This window comes from Corylus avellana, chromosome ca1 (assembly GCF_901000735.1).
Source record: "Corylus avellana chromosome ca1, CavTom2PMs-1.0".
NCBI classification, from domain to species: Eukaryota; Viridiplantae; Streptophyta; class Magnoliopsida; order Fagales; family Betulaceae; genus Corylus; species Corylus avellana.
In genome coordinates this window covers 25738159-25756174 of record NC_081541.1, presented here as the reverse complement: position 1 = coordinate 25756174, position 18016 = coordinate 25738159, and the positions used below count along the sequence as shown (strand labels likewise).

The 18016-nt window shown below is 34.5% G+C and overlaps 2 protein-coding genes across 2 annotated transcripts in view; both read left to right on the top strand.

Annotated features, from left to right (window-relative positions):
* The first annotated feature begins 414 nt into the window (after window positions 1–414).
* LOC132184012 (uncharacterized) lies at window positions 415–5907 on the top strand. Its single transcript, XM_059597495.1, has 6 exons — window positions 415–556; window positions 2191–2507; window positions 2595–2879; window positions 2960–3220; window positions 4895–5437; window positions 5550–5907. The coding sequence occupies exons 1-6, from the start codon at window positions 525–527 to the stop codon at window positions 5693–5695; spliced, it is 1584 nt and encodes a 527-aa protein (XP_059453478.1). The 5' UTR covers window positions 415–524; the 3' UTR covers window positions 5696–5907.
* A 70-nt stretch (window positions 5908–5977) lies between these two features.
* LOC132184033 (ankyrin repeat-containing protein NPR4-like) overlaps window positions 5978–18016 on the top strand; it is a 53068-nt gene continuing 41029 nt past the window's right edge. The window contains exon 1 of the mRNA XM_059597515.1: window positions 5978–6069. The gene's annotated coding sequence lies outside the window, so the exon portion shown is untranslated. The remainder of the gene's footprint in view (window positions 6070–18016) is intronic.

Sequence of the window (18016 nt, the reverse complement as noted above, 5' to 3'; positions counted from 1 at the left end):
AATTTTTAATATATATATATATATATATATATATATATATATATAATTTTATTATTATTATTTATTAATGGGATAAATGTCATATTTATGGCTTCAGGATCTCTTTAAAGAGATTCTATCTATTAACTTAATATTCTTCAATCTATTTTGGACTGGATAGAACCTTCTTCCCACCAAGGGAGATAGTTTTGTTGTTTCATTGCAGAAAAAGAAATGCCATTTGCAAAATAATAAAAACTTTAAAAAGATTTTAAAAAATATATATTATTTTATTATTATTTTTATTAATAAATAAGTGTCTTATTTATAGCTCAGGATTCACCAGATATTTATAATTAAAAATATTTATTTATAAATACATAAAATTACATAAAAAATAATTGAACATGATTTATGAAGGCACTTCCCTATATAATGAGCTCATCATACGCTCTCGTTCTCAAAGAAAAAAACAGGAAGCGAAGTCTATCACATCTCATTACCTAGTAACAGGGAGAGATTGTCGAAGTGATTGGAGGCTTGAGATGGCCGGTGATCAATCGGGCGAACTTCTAAGGTAGTCTTCCCACTCTTACCTCCTAACTGCCGGAGGAAATTGCAGCTCATTTTATGGATAAATTTTGGTAACTTGCTGGTGAAAGATTGTTCAAAAATAAGAGTTTTGTTTTGTTTTTTTTTTGTTTTTTTTTTTTCCTTAAATAAGATTTGTGTTTTTTGGTTTGGACGGTTGGTTTTTTTATATGGGAGTTATAGAGTTTCCAAAGGGAGAGATAATATAATTTTATTTTACAAATTCGTTGTGTTTGTAGGCATATGACGGTTGGTTTTCCTAGGTTACCAAGGGAAACATAAATCACTCTTATGTCTTTTTTTTTTTTTTTTTTGGGCAAAATCATGTGTTTCTAGTATCAGAATTCCCTACCAGTCCCCCTACAGCACAGAAGCTTTTAAAATATTTGAGGGCTCAGATTTAATCAAATTTCTTTTAACCCAAACTTGTCGTTTTAAACTCAAAAGTCTTTTTCTTCTTCCCTTACAGACAAGACACTTCCAATTACTTCTCCAGCAGGAAAATTAAGCTTAGGGGAGTGGTGAAATTTCAAGAGGAAACTTTAGAGCAAGAAATCCACTTTGTGTGCTTATGGGACCGAATGGATCTGGAAGGAGGAAAGAGGGTTTGTGTGCTTTTGCTTTGTCTTGGAGCAAAAGGATCGATATGTGTAAAGAGGATAATAAACAACCCACTTTACTCAATGAGAGAGAGAGAGAGAGAAGTACCTCAAATCCATTCGGTTCCTTCAAATTTCTTGCTCTCAAGTTTCCTCTTGAAATTTCACATCAAGCATAATATTTTTTGCTGGAGAAGGAATGGGAAGTGGCTGGCTTCTTGTTTGTATGTAAATAAGAGAGAAAGGAGAACGTGTCTTATCTGTCTTGTCTGTAAATAAGAAAATTTGATTTGATTGGCGTAATTTTGCTTTTGTAGAATTAAAAAGTATCTCATTGTATGGTTTTTGGTTTACCAGGTGAGTAAGGAGAAAATAATTAAAAAATCCACTATTTTTAGAAGAGCAACAAAAGTAGTGATGAAAATGTGAACATTAATGATGTTAATTTCCATGAGAATGTTTATGTTTGTAGGATTTGTTTTCATATAGAATTAGAACCTAGAGTTTTAGATGCTTAAATTTTTATCAAATTTTTAAAGTAACTATTTTTCTTGACCCTTTTAAGAAAAAAAATATAATGTTAATTTTAAAATTGATTACTTTCATTTATACTTTGAACTTAAATATCTCATTCAAACGTGATATAAAAAATTTTCACTAATCTTGAGTAGTACTTAAGTTAATTACTTATAGAAAGGAAAAAAAAAAAATGCTTTTGGTTATCTGGTCTCCGACGCAAGCAAACTCTTAAAGAAAAAGTGATTCTTGTCCGAGAGGCAAACATAATGGCTCCCCTTTATTTTCCATTTGTACTCTATATTTATTAATTTTCTTTGCCCCAGAATTTGGGTTAAGCTTAAAAAGGGAACTGCGATATATATCAGAAATATGTCTTTTCACCCATAAGGACATTTTATGTAACGGTTTGGAGTGGGTATTTTCCAACAAATATTTTATCATCAATCTTCCTCTTATTGTCTTTCATTAGATCCTAACACCATTTGGATATACGTACCGGCAGATTAAATATGGAAGTAAGGGATGCGTTAGGTGCAGCTGTTCTTAAATATCTTGAGGGATCATATAATTATGTGGATTGGAGTATTCAAGTACAAACCTATTTGGTGGCTAAAGATCTTTGGGACACAATTGAAGCAACTGCCAAACCTCCTAAGGAAGAAGATGATGAAGCTGCTTTCAATGCTTGGAACGACAAGAATTCCATGGCTTTACGTGTGATCAAGAATTCATGCCAGCAGAACACATTTTTTGAGATTAGTGAGATCAGTTTCGCTAAAGATGCATGGAATACTTTAGCAAAAAAATACCTCCCTAAAGGTACTAGCTCAAGTCTCTCTCTCTCTCTCTCTCTCTCTCTCTCTTAAATGCACATGCATGCTCAAACAAAGACGACTTTGGATGCAGTTGTTCTACAAGTTATTGACACAGATAATTATGTGGAGTGGAGTGTTCAAGTAAAAGACCATTTGATGGCCCATGATCTTTGGGACATAGTTGAAGAAACCACCAACCCTCTTTACCAAGAAGATGATTACACCACTGTCCATGCTTGGAGGAATTCTATGGCTTTACATGTGATCCAGAATTCATGCGATCTGGACACATTATTTGAGATTAGGGATATTAGCTCTGCAAAAGTTGCATGGAATACTTTGGAAAAAAAGTACCTCCCTAAAAATACTAACTCAGGTGTCTCTCTCTCTCTCTCTCTCTCTCTCTCTCTCTCATTAATGCACATACATACTCAAACAAAATGGCTTTGAGTGCAGATGTTATTCAGGTTCTTGAGGAATATAATTATGTGGATTGGAGTGTTCAAGTAAAAGACTATTTGACGGCCCATGATCTTTGGGACATAGTTGAAGAAAACAACAAACCTCCTAGGCAAAAAGTCGATGAAGTTGCTTGTAAGGCTTGGAGCAAGAAGAATGGCACGGCCTTACATGTTATCCAGATTTCATGTGGAATAGACGCATTTTCTAGAATTAAAAAGATTAGCACTGCAAAAATTGCTTGGAATATTTTGGCAGGTCTCTCCCTCTCCCTCTCTCTCTCTCCAATGCACATGGTAGCAACTCGCTCCCAAGAAAATTCAAAAATTAAAATAAAATTAAAATGAAAAAGGAACCAAAAAAAAAAAAAAAAACTACCGAAATTTTGAAAGCTCTCCCTAAAACCGTGGCTTGTCAAAAGTTAGTCAAAGAAAGCTTGGTGTTGTTTGATAGAGTAATTTTATTAGTCATCTCATTATCACTTTCTCATCCTCTAAATTTGTGTAGGGTGGTTCTCCTATGACGTGTATTTTGTGTTTTTGTTGAAAAAGTATTTTAATGTGATATAAAGGTAAATAAAGTTTTGAATTTTTTTTTTTTTAAGTGTTTTGTGAAAAAAATTGTTTATTAATTTTTTTTTTTTTTTTTTTTTCGTTTTTTAAGAAGAAAGAAAAGAGAAAGGGTTGGCAAACACTCTCCTCTGTACCAGAAGTAGAAGAGGAGAAATTTTGTTTAATCGTGGGTTTAGATACGATGATAATTTTAAAGTAAACCTTATCATGGTTGAGGCCCATGAGGGCCTAAAAGTAAACAAATTTAAACTCCTTTGAAAGAGATTTTGTAATGTTTGAGGGCCTCCAGCGATGCCTCCAGGTAACTTTGTAAACAATTTAATCACGATTTCTATAATCATTAACACTTGTGGGTTCACCATGAAGATTACTTATTACGCAAGTTGAAAATCGTAAGCTCATATTCTGGTTTGTTGAAAATCATTCAATTTTATATATTGATAAAATTGAATGAATTTGTTTATTTCATCACTTTTTGCCATTATATTGATTCTTTATTGTTACACCTTGTATACTCTTCACATTTTAAAAATACTATTTTAAAATTTTATAATATTTTTTTATTAAAATCTTTATTACAATTGTTTCTCCTTGGTTTTATGGTTGGGTAATGAATAATTATCTAGTAAAATATAAGGGGTAATTACATTTTTTTCCATCAACTATCACGTATTGTCAATTTTCTTCCATGAACTGCCAACCTTACTATTCGTCCCTATCATATTACCATTTTCTTCCCAAAACCCCCCTTCCGTCAATCAAACTCGTTCAAAAAATTGAAATGACCTAAATACCCTAACTTTATAAACAAAAATTACATATAATATCCTTAAAATTAAACAAATATATATATACCCTTAATATATTTTTTTTAAAAAATTAATTTATAAATTTTATACATTTATATTTTTTTGAATTTTTTATTTGGGAGTCTTTCTGTCTGTTAATGAGATTTAACGGCTAAAAGAGAATATTTCATCCAATTTAACGAGTTTGACTGACGGAATGAAGATTTTGCAAAGAAAATAGTAGTTTGATAGGGTCGAACAGTAAAGTTGGCAATTCATGTGGGGAAATTGACAATGAGTGATAGTTGATGAGGGAAAAAGTAGTTACCCCAAAATATAATTAGTGAGCTCATGAGTTTTTATATATATAAACTTTGAATTAATTAGTAAAAGAGTTTATGCAAAACTTTTAGTCGAGATAAAATATAATAAGAATCTTCCCTCCAATTAAGTTTCCTATGTTGTTATAAAGAAGTTGTAGGCAGACATCTGATCAGTTGGCTTGACATGGCAATAGCATGCTTCTTATTGGTACTAATTCTAATTAATCACCTTTTACATATTAATCTCAGAATGGAACCGAACTAATGTTGACCGTGAGGCATTCCTAAAGGTTGCGCAAAACTGGAAGCATATTAATATTGACCATGAGGCCTTCAAAAAGGACTTCAAAAAGGTTGTGGAAAGTGGTGTTTGGAACGATGTAGAGGATTTCCTTATGCGTCATCCCGATTCTGCGGGTTTGAAAATCACAAAAAATGGCAAGACGGCTCTTCATGTTGTTGTTGATGCTGGGCATGAGTCTATAGTGGAGAAGTTAGTGGTGAAAATGTCGGAACAAGAATTGGCTGTAAAAGATGAATATGGGGACACAGCTTTATTTAAGACAATTTATAAGAAAAACTACCGAATGGCAGAGTGCATGCTTAGAAAGAACGTGAGCTTGGTCAGCATTAAAAATTCTTCAGATGTACTTCCAGTTGTTAAGGCTCTTTATTGGAGTAAAAAATTGGCTCGCTATCTCTATTCTCGCACTCCAAAGGAAGATCTAAACCCAGAAAAAGGCACAGACGGTGCTAGACTTTGTCGAGAGGCTATATACAACCAAACTTTAGGTAACAACTCTTGGTCTAATTATCTGTTAGCCCACTATTTCGGATGATATTTCAAAATTTTCTCAATATATATACTTCACTTTTTTTCTTTTTCTTTTTTTCTACACCACAGATATTGCTTTGGATTTAATTGAGCATTTTCCAAGTTTGGCTCATGCTACGGATGAAAACGATTGCAGCCCTTTGTATGCATTGATTACTAGGCCTTTTGCATTCCCGAGTGAAAATCGGCTGGTGTTTTGGAAACGATGGATATAGAAGTGTTAGTACAATCTCTTTTTTCTTTGCTTTTCATTAAACTTAATTTATTGGGATTAATTAGCCTCATCAAAGCACTGAGTAGACGAGATACTCTGCCTTGAGAGGCAGTATATATATAGACAATAGGGCAAAGCCAAATTTAAGAGGTCTATTAGTTATTTATTTAATCTTTTGTGTTGCTCTAAAGAAATTAAATTGTTCATGCAAGACACGTATGAACTTTAGTACCAACTTCTTACTTGAGATTTATTGACCTTTTTGGCTTGAAGGTATATACATTCAACCAGCTCGTGCCATCAAGGAAATTCGTTTGAACATTAGTCAAAGTGTGGAAAAACGCCAAAGTGATCCAGTTAAAATTCTCGAATTCGGTATGCTGGTGCCTAAACTTTCTTTAATTTCCTAAGGAGCTTCATTTTTTTCCTTTGTCATAATTATTTTAAATGATAATTAAAACCATGATTCACTTCCCCTAAAATTACGAATAATTGAATAACTATCTTTCTTTCTCTATTGACAATATAAATGCATAAAAATTATTTTGGTCATAGTTCCTTAAACTAACTTTTGTTAGAATATTAATTAGATGACTGAATTCAACTTAATTAACTTCATATGAAATTTAACCATTTTAATAAAAGAGAGCTCCTTTAAATGTCCTATGCTTTTCGTGAAATTCAAGGATTTCAAGGAAAAAAAGAAAAAGAAAAAAAAAAGAAAAAAAAAAAAAGCCTTTTTCCTCTTGCTTTTACTACATAATAAGTCAATAAATATTTGAATCCATGTAACAATTTGTAATTAATGGAAGGTCTTCTTCGTGCGTGCACAAACGTACATATATAATAATAATGGTGTGTTGTAGATGATGTAGGCCCCGTTTGGTTCGCGGATTAGACCCTTGGATTGGACTAGCTAACACTAGGTATAGCTAGTCCTTTGTTTGGTAACACTCTATTCCTGAGAATAATCTATTCCCATGGGATTACTAATCCTATACACACAGGATTGGCTAAGCCACTAAAAAACAAGTGGCTTAGCTAATCCTTTCCTGTGGGATTAAAATTATCGTGTAAATTGCCCACAAAAACTCCACCCTTCTAGCACCCACGTCTCTCAAGGAGACTCTGCAAAACGATCTCCATCTCTTAAAGAGCAACTGTAACATCCCCAGTCCGTTAAGACTGAGTTTGCCACTTTTCTTCTTTTTCAACAAAAATTCTTGCAAAGATCTATAAGGTCTATCAGAGTACTTGATTTTAAAAGATACAATAAATGCGTAAAACATTTTTTTCAAGAGAATTTTATTACAAGCGGAATTAGAAAACATTAGATTTTAGTTGCGGAATATCATATCATTACAATAACTTATATGAAAAGACTTTGAAAATTAATAATTATTCCCACCCCATTCCGGCCTCCTATTCCAGCATCCTTTCTACCTGAAAACAAGAAATAAACCTGAATGAGCCCAAAGGGGGCCCAGCAAGTAAAATCCACAACCATAAATAGTTTTACTCCTTGTTCTCAGTTTTGAAAATCGTTTTCACAAATAAATATAATTCTAGCCATACTAATATCTGTATGTACGGTTGCATCTCCCGTAACATATACATACTATTACATCTAGTAATAGATCATCGTTGTAAATCATTTTTATAAATCATCATCATAATGCATCATTATAAATAATCTTTGTAAATCATCTTAGCATATCTTCGTTGAAAATATAGTATCATTTTCTCATAATAAGGCCCATGTACACTATTACCCCTGTGTTACCTTGATTTTCCATTCCTGCAAGCACTACAAAAAACTGTGAAGTAGTGAGTCAATTAATTTCCGACAATATAAATCATTGTTGAATCATATATAGCAAAATGCTAGACAAGTTATAAAACCACAAAAATCCGTATTATTGGATATCAATATCATACTCAGTAAGTAAGAATACTTACAGTGGATTACATGAATGGATCATCAAATGTAATTACTTGAAACCCGTTCTGCTGCAGTTGGTCCATACCCATAACAATCCTTTCACTGACTTTCTCTCTCTCTCTCTCTCTCTCTCTCGCCTAAACTCTCTTTCTTCCTCTTCAGCTCTCTGTCTTAAATTTCTCATCTCACTCTCGGTTTCTCTTGTGTTCTTTCTTTCTTGTAGCGCTTGGTCTCGCCCTTTCTCTCTCTTTTCTGAGTAAACACTCTTAGAAAGAAGAAAGACCGAGTAAAAAGCGGAAGAAGGAAGAATATATGCAAGAGATGGGAGAGGAGATGAGTGGTGAAAATATTGAAGGAGAAGAGCTCTATTTATAGGAGAAAATCAAACACTATTCTACCTTCAATTTACAATTATACCCTCATTTTACTATTTCACCAACCTTATACTATTTCACTAACCCTATACTATTTCACCAACCCTATACTATTCTACCTTCAATTTACAATTATACCCTCATTTTACTATTTCACCAACCCTATACTATTTCACCAACCCTATACTATTCTACCTACCCTATACTATTCTACCTACCCTATACTATTCTACCTTCTTATTCTACCATCCTTATACCTACCATTTACTATCCTATTATTTCACCAATTACCATTCTCTAATTACCACTCTCATAAATTTCCCAAGAATTAAAATCTTTAGCTACAATGGATATTAAAATAACATCATTATCAAAATAATCTATTTAAATAGCTTTGAAAATTCTGGGGCACTACAATCTTCCCTCCTTATTAGAATTTCGTCCTCGAAATTAAAACCTATAATATTATCGTCCAATCTTCAAGTTGAGGGATTCAGATTTAAAATATTCCTTTCAATCCTTCATCAAAGCCTACTCTCTTTTATCATATTGAAATTTTATCTCCTTCTACTAGGAGTAAATCTTATTCACAGTCTAAAGTCTCAATTTCTGCAATCATTCATCAATTCACACTAAAATCTTACCTCAAAATCTTTTCCATTGTTTCTTTCCAACCTCAATAACAACAATCGAATTATTCATTAACAGTCTACAATCAAGGTTTAAACATCAAATTAATAAATCATGTGATCAATAGTTCATACCTCCAAACATCATAGTCCTCATTTCAAGCCTGCAATAATTCTCTCGATCTAATTTAATCAATCTTATCAAAAAGGTGTAAAAATCATCCCCGCCTATATTCTCTTTAGTATCTCTATATTCCAAATCATGTATACGAAATTTTAATATGATGCTCTAATAATTATTAACTTCTCACCATCATAAACCTGTAAAAGTAAATAGCACCAACATTCTACAGTTTATATTTTTCAAAACATCATTACATGAATATACCTCAGAAATGACATCATAATTCGATTCATTCTAAATACACAACCGTTTCTATTTTCTCATCCCAACTTTTGTGTTGATGCTACAATATCAGCGAAAATCTTTCAGTACTACATCTTTACTTGATAAATCATAACTCAATAATAGAAACTCGTAATTATGATTTCAACTCAAATGAAATACACGATTACATCAAATGTAAGATTCTCATCCATTCTTAACTAATACATATTGTGCTTGCTGCGTTCTAGAGATGAAATTGATAAGCAAGCAAAGTAGGATATGGGTAAGTTTCCAAGCTGGATGTTCCAAAGTACACATGCTATAATTTCTCTCCCTTGGGTCTTGCAAGGTCAAGAAGAGAAAAGAGAGAAAGATAGTCCTGTTGCTTTCTAGAAATGAAGATTTGAAAAGCATTTCAGGACATGGCATGTATGTGAGACTTTCAAAATACCCACATCGGATGCTCTCTCTCTTCTGTCATTTATGGAAACTGAGAAGAAAAGAGAGATATTTAGCCTGAGAAGCATGATCAAGGATAATCTTGCTTCCTCAGGACATGATCAACGATAATCTTGCTTCAATGGTTTACTACTGAGAGTATAAGGAGTTGGGTTTGTGAATCAAGTCGTGAGGCTGCATTTTTTTTCTCTTGAGGATACGCTCAACTAGGAGGAAAAGTCGAGCTTTCATTGTATGGAAGGTCATTAAAAGATTTCAGGTGAAGGAGTATGATCAGAAGGCATGCGTTGCAATGGAGAAAGAGGTGTGAATTTATATGAAGGGTTTCTGGATAATGAACGAGCGCGTGGTGCGCGTTGGCATGACAATTCATTCAGTTGCCCACGCATGGTATTTGAAGTCGTTGATTGAACAGTGGGTTTGAAAAATGAGCTCAGTCGAATTATGACAGGAGACAAGATCCTACTTCCACGGGATCTTTTGACAAAATTTCCATCGCGGCCCGAGGTCGCCTAACACTTTGTTGTTTACTGTTTATTTCACCTGAAGTGAAAAATTCCTTTAAAGCCACTCGTCTGCTGCTTCCAGAAACTTCACAAAATTTTTTTTTTTTCCTAACGCTTAGTCTCTTCTCAGTACTTCATCTCTCCCAATTTCTTCGTATTCTCAACTATTTTTCCTTACTCTCCTAAATATGGGAGTATCATCATCATCCGTTAACAGCCTCGATTTGAATGTTGCTCCTGCAGCACAACCCATTGTTATGCCTGACGTGCAACCGGAGGTGCCTGCTATTTCCCCTGAAGTGCCTGCTATACCTCCCGTTGTACCTGTTGCACACCCTAATGAACCTGCTGCATATCCTAACGTATGGCAGCCAACTTTTGTCTTTGACAATCGTCCTATCACTATTCACGATTCTGTCATGCTCCATGATTCTACTGTTGTAGCAGTGGCCAAAGGTTTTGTAATTCCACGGGATCAAACATTCTTAGCGGATAGGTCGGATACTGATGCTATTAATAATTCATTGGCATTCAGTATCCAAGGTGCTGCTTCAGTTTCTGACATGGCACAACAAAAGTTACAACAAAAGTTATTGCAAAGATCTATAAGGTCTATCAGAGTACTTGATTTTAAAGGATACGAAAAAATGTATAAAACATTATTCAAGAGATTTTTTTTAGAAGCGAAATTAGAAAACATTAAACTTTAGTTGCGGAATATCATATTATTATAATCACTGATATGAAAAGACTTTGAAAATTAATAATTATTCCCGTCCCCATTCCGGCCTCCTATTCCAGCATCCTTTCTACCTGAAAACAAGAAATAAAACTGAATGAGCCCAAAGGGGCCCAGCAAGTAAAATCCACAACCATAAATAGTTTTACTCCTTGTTCTCAGTTTTGAAAATCGTTTTCACAAATAAATATACATCCAACCATAATAATATATGTATGTACGGTTGCATCTCCCGTAACATATACATACTATTACCTCTAGTAATAGATCATCGTTGTAAATCATCTTTATAAATCATCATCATAATGCATCATTATAAATCATCATTGTAAATCATCTCTGTAAATCATCATAGCATATCATCGTTGAAAATATAGTATCATTTTCTCATAATAAGGCCCATGTACACTATTACCCCTGTGTACGAGGGTTGCGGGTCCTTGTGACCATGGCACTGAACTATGGCCTCAGCCATGCCCGACCGTTAATTAACTCTTTTCTTGGTGCACTCAACGGTCATGTTGATGGAATACCACCTTCTGGCATAGCCTCCTTCAGTGGTTTCGCCTCCATCCGAGTATCGGTACCGAACTCTTCTCATCTTTACTTATCTTGGGGCCAAAAATACTCTCCTCCATACATGTGCCCTCATTTCATAACATTTATCTCATCTCTTGTACTTTTCTTTGTACTTCTTTTGATGCATCTTAGGGCAACATGTAGGAGGGTTTATCATCATTTTTTCTTTCTTATAATCATCATCATTTCTCAACTTTCTTTTCTCAAAATGGAAACCTTTTCAAATATAAACTTGTTGTACTTAGAAAGCGTTTAAAGAAATAGAAACTTTCTAGATAATTCATTTAGAAATCCTTCATGCATGCAACATAACTTCATAATACATAAATAAAATAATCATTTACAATTTACTAAAGAATGAATAAATAGCATGACATGAAGTAATTTTAGAAGGGGTAGTGAATTTACTTACCTCTAGACTGAAGCTAAAAGTGGTATGAAGGAATCAAGTTGCTCCAATATGACTAACACCACTAGTATATCTTTTGAAACTACTTTCTAAACTCCGCTATCTCTTGTGTTATTTCTTTCTTGTAGCGCTTGGTCTCGCCCTTTCTCTCTCTGTTCTGAGTAAACACTCTTAGAAAGAAGAAAGACCGAGTAAAAAGCGGAAGAAGGAAGAATATATGCAAGAGATGGGAGAGGAGATGAGTTGTGAAAATTGTGAAGGAGAAGAGCTCTATTTATAGGAGAAAATCAAACACTATTCTCTCGTCAATTTACAATTATACCCTCATTTTACTATTTCACCAACCCTATACTATTTCACCAACCCCAAACACTATTCTACCTTCAATTTACAATTATACCCTCATTCTATCTTTAATTTACAATTATACCCTCATTTTACTATTTCACCAACCCTATACTATTTCACCAACCCTATACTATTCTACCTACCCTATACTATTCTACCTTCTTATTCTACCATCCTTATACCTACCATTTACTATCCTATTATTTCACCAATTACCATTCTCTAATTACCACTCTCATAAATCTCCCAAGAATTAAAATCCTTAGCTACAATGGATATTAAAATAACATCATTATCAAAATAATCTATTTAAATAGCTTTGAAAATTCTGGGACACTACAATCTTCCCTCCTTATTAGAATTTCGTCATCGAAATTAAAACCTATAATATTATCGTCCAATCTTCAAGTTGAGGGATTCAGATTTAAAATATTCCTTTCAATCCTTCATCAAAGCCTACTCTCTTTTATCATATTGAAATTTTTTTCTCCTTCTACTAGGAGTAAATCTTATTCACAGTCTAAAGTCTTGATTTCTGCAATCATTCATCAATTCACACTAAAATCTTACCTCAAAATCTTTTCCATTGTTTCTTTCCAACCTCAATAACAACAATCGAGTTATTCATCAACAGTCTACAATCAAGGTTTAAACATCAAATTAATAAATCATGTGATCAATAGTTTATACCTCCAAACATCATAGTCCTCATTTCAAGCCTGCAATAATTTTCTCGATCTAATTTAATCAATTTTATCAAAAAAAGTGTAAAAATCATCCCCGCCTATATTCTCTTCAGTATCTCAGTATTCCAAATCATGCATACGAAATTTTAATATGATGCTCTAATAATTATTAACTTCTCACCATCATAAACCTGTAAAAGTAAATAGCACCATCATTCAAACATCATTACATGAATATACCTCAGAAGTGACATCATAATTCGATTCATTCTAAATACACAACCGTTTCTATTTTCTCATCCCAACTTTTGTGTCGATGCTACAATATTAGCGAAAATCTCTCTGTACTACATCTTGATAAATCATAGCTCAGCAAAAGAAACTCGTAATTATGATTTCAACTCAAACGAAATACACGATTACATCAAATGTAAGATTCTCATCCATTCTTGACTAATACATATTGTGTTTGCTGCGTTCTAGAGATGTAATTGATAAGCAAGCAAAGTAGGATATGGGTAAGTTTCCAGGCTGGAAGTTCCAAAGTACACATGCTATAATTTCTCTCCCTTGGGTCTTGCAAGGTCAAGAAGAGAAAAGAGAGAATGATAGTCCTGTTGCTTTCTAGAAATGAAGATTTGAAAAGCATTTCAGGACATGGCATGTATGTAAGACTTTCAAAATACCCACATCGGATGCTCTCTCTCTTCTGTCATTTATGGAGACTGAGAAGAAAAGAGAGATATTTAGCCTGAGAAGCATGATCAAGGATAATCTTGCTTCCTCAGGACATGATCAACGATAATCTTGCTTCAATGGTTTTTTGAGAGTATAAGGTGTGGGGTTTGTGAATCAAGTCGTAATGCTACATTTTTTTCTCTCTTGAGGATACGCTCAACTGGGAGAAAAGTCGAGCTTTCATTGTATGGAAGGCTATTAACAGAAGATTTCAGGCGAAGGAGTATGATCAGAAGGCATGCGTTGCAATGGAGAAAGAGGTGTGAATTTATATGAAGGGTTTCTGGATAACGAACGAGCGCGTGGTGCGCGTTGGCATGACAATTCATTCAGTTGCCCACGCATGGTATTTGAAGTCGTTGATTGAACAGTGGGTTTGAAAAATGAGCTCAGTCGAATTTATGACAGGAGACCAGATCCTACTGCAACGGGATCTTTTGACAAAAATCCTTCGCAGCCCGAGGTCGCCTAACGCTTTGTTGTTTACTGTTTATTTCACTTGAAGTGAAAAATTTCTTGAAAGCCACTCGTCTGCTTCTTCCAGAAACTTCAAAAAAAATTCTCTTCAGTTTCTGACGTTCAGTCTCTTCTCAATACTTCATCTCTCCCAAATTCTTCGTATTCTCAACTATTTTTCCTTACTCTCCTAAATATGGGAGCCACATTCCGGGCAAATAGAGTATGTATTTTTGAGTGGTCTCTAATAAATGATGCATGGGCATTTTCTGAGGGATAAATTTTTTTTGGTTATTAAAAAAAAAAAAAAAAAAAAAGAAGGGAATTTGTTGCATAAAGAGACACGTGGTAATGATGAGCAGATGATTCCTCAGAGCTGCTCCAGGAAAATTATTTCTGCATAGAGAAAACCTAGTATGAGCAGAATCGTATATATTTATTAATTGAATTATCAAAGAGAATATTTATTTCTAATGAGGTCCCTGACTAGAGCGTGTGCGGAGGGACTTGCAATACCCCTGAACATCGACCCGGAGTTTTTTGTGCTGTCGCTGGAGACGTTCGGTATTCTTCTCCATTTCTAGCATCTTTGGTCCCAAGTATTCTGCGTAAGATAACATCATCTTTTTCAGCTGAGTATTCTCCTGCTTCAAATCCACGTGTTTTCGTTTGTAGTATTTGAGCAGTCGCTGTAAGACCCCGATTTGGTTTCTTGAGACTTTCAGCTCAACATTTCTTGCACTCAAACGTTGTGCCATGTCAGAAACTGAAGCAGCACCTTGGATACTGAATGCCAATGAATTATTAATAGCATCAGTATCCGACCTATCCGCTAAGAATGTTTGATCCCGTGGAATTACAAAACCTTTGGCCACTGCTACAGCAGTAGAATCATGGAGCATGACAGAATCGTGAATAGTGATAGGACGATTGTCAAAGACAAAAGTTGGCTGCCATACATCAGGATAGGTAGCAAGTTCATTAGGGTGTGTAACAGGTACGACGGGATGAATAGCAGACACTTCAGGGGGAACAACAGGCACATCCGGTTGCACGTCAGGCATAACAATGGGTTGTGCTGCAGGAGCAACATTCAAATCGAGGGTGTTAACGGATGATGATGATGCTCCCATATTTAGGAGAGTAAGGAAAAATAGTTGAGAATACGAAGAAATTTGGGAGAGATGAAGTATTGAAAAGAGACTGAGCGTCAGAAACTGAAGAGATTTTTTTGAAGTTTCTGGAAGCAGCCGACGAGTGGCTTTAAAGGAATTTTTCACTTCAGGTGAAATAAACAGTAAACAACAAAGCGTTAGGCGACCTCGGGCAGCGATGGAAATTTTGTCAAAAGATCCCGTGGAAGTAGGATCTTGTCTCCTGTCATAAATTCGACTGAGCTCATTTTTTCAAACCCACTGTTCAATCAACGACTTCGAATACCATGCGTGGGCAACTGAATGAATTGTCATGCCAACGCGCACCACGCGCTCGTTCGTTATCCAGAAACCCTTCATATAAATTCACACCTCTTTCTCCATTGCAACGCATGCCTTCTGATCATACTCCTTCACCTGAAATCTTCTAATGACCTTCCATACAATGAAAGCTCGACTTTTCCTCCTAGTTGAGCGTATCCTCAAGAGAAAAAAAATGCAGCCTCACGACTTGATTCACAAACCCAACTCCTCATACTCTCAGTAGTAAACCATTGAAGCAAGATTATCGTTGATCATGTCCTGCGGAAGCAAGATTATCGTTGATCATGTCCTGAGGAAGCAAGATTATCCTTGATCATGCTTCTCAGGCTAAATATCTCCCTTTTCTTCTCAGTCTCCATACATGACAGAAGAGAGAGAGCATCCGATGTGGGTATTTTGAAAGTCTCACATACATGCCATGTCCTGAAATGCTTTTCAAATCTTCATTTCTAGAAAGCAACAGGACTATCTTTCTCTCTTTTCTCTTCTTGACCTTGCAAGACCCAAGGGAGAGAAATTATAGCATGTGTACTTTGGAACTTCCAGCCTGGAAACTTACCCATATCCTACTTTGCTTGCTTATCAATTTCATCTCTAGAACGCGGCAAGCACAATATGTATTAGTCAAGAATGGATGAGAATCTTACATTTGATGTAATCGTGTATTTCGTTTGAGTTGAAATCATAATTACGAGTTTCTATTGTTGAGTTATGATTTATCAAGTAAAGATGTTGTACTGAAAGATTTTCGCTGATATTGTAGCATCAACACAAAAGTTGGGATGAGAAAATAGAAACGGTTGTGTATTTAGAATGAATCAAATTATGATGACACTTCTGAGGTATATTCATGTAATGATGTTTGAATGTTGGTGCTATTTACTTTTACAGGTTTATGATGGTGAGAAGTTAATAATTATTAGAGCATCATATTAAAATTTCGTATGCATGATTGGGAATACTGAGATACTAAAGAGAATATAGGCAGGAATGATTTTACACCTTTTTGATAAATTGATTAAATTAGATCGAGAAAATTATTGCAGGCTTGAAATGAGGACTATGATGTTTGGAGGTATGAACTATTGATCACATGATTTATTAATTTGATGTTTAAAACCTTGATTGTAGACTGTTAATGAATAACTCGATCGTTGTTATTGAGGTTGGAAAGAAACAATGGAAAAGATTTTGAGGTAAGATTTTAGTGTGAATTGATGAATGATTGCAGAAATCAAGACTTTAGACTGTGAATAAGATTTACTCCTAGTAGAAGGAGATAACATTTCAATATGATAAAAGAGAGTAGGCTTTGACGAAGGATTAAAAGGAATATTTTAAATCTGAATCCCTCAACTTGAAGATTGGACGATAATATTATAGGTTTTAATTTCGAGGACGAAATTCTAATAAGGAGGGAAGATTGTAGTGTCCCAGAATTTTCAAAGCTATTTAAATAGATTATTTTGATAATGATATTATTTTAATATCCATTGTAGCTAAGGATTTTAATTCTTGGGAAATTTATGAGAGTGGTAATTAGAGAATGGTAATTGGTGAAATAATAGGATAGTAAATGGTAGGTATAAGGATGGTAGAATAAGAAGGTAGAATAGTATAGGTAGAATAGTATAGGGTTGGTAGAATAGTATAGGGTTGGTAGAATAGTATAGGGTTGGTGAAATAGTATAGGGTTGGTAGAATAGTATAGGGTTGGTGAAATAGTATAGGGTTGGTGAAATAGTATTTGATTTTCTCCTATAAATAGAGCTCTTCTCCTTCAGAATTTTCACCACTCATCTCCTCTCCCATCTCTTGCATATATTCTTCCTTCTTCCGCTTTTTACTCGGTCTTTCTTCTTTCTAAGAGTGTTTACTCAGAACAGAGAGAGAAAGGGCGAGACCAAGCGCTACAAGAAAGAAAGAACACAAGAGATAGCGGACTTTAGAAATTAGTTTCAAAAGATATACTAGTGGTGTTAGTCATATTGGAGCAACTGGATTCCTTCATACCACTTTTAGCTTCAGTCTAGAGGTAAGTAAATTCACTACCCCTTCTAAAGTTACTTCATGTCATGCTATTTATTCATTCTTTAGTAAATTGTAAATGATTATTTTATTTACGTATTATGAAGTTATGTTGCATGCATGAAGGATTTCTAAATGAATTATCTAGAAAGTTTCTATTTCTTTAAACGCTTTCTAAGTACAACAAGTTTATATTTGAAAAGGTTTCCATTTTGAGAAAAGAAAGTTGAGAAATGATGATGATTATAAGAAAGAAAAATGATGATAAACCCTCCTACATGTTGCCCTAAGATGCATCAAAAGAAGTACAAAGAAAAGTACAAGAGATGAGATAAATGTTTATGAAATGAGGGCACATGTATGGAGGAGAGTATTTTTGGCCCCAAGATAAGTAAGATGAGAGAGTTCGGTACCGATACTCGGATGGAGGCGAAACCACTGAAGGAGGCTATGCCAGAAGGTGGTATTCCATCAACAGACCGTTGAGTGCACCAAGAAAAAAGAGTTAATTGACGGTCGGGCATGGCTGAGGCCTCAGTTCAGTGCCATGGTCACAGGACCCG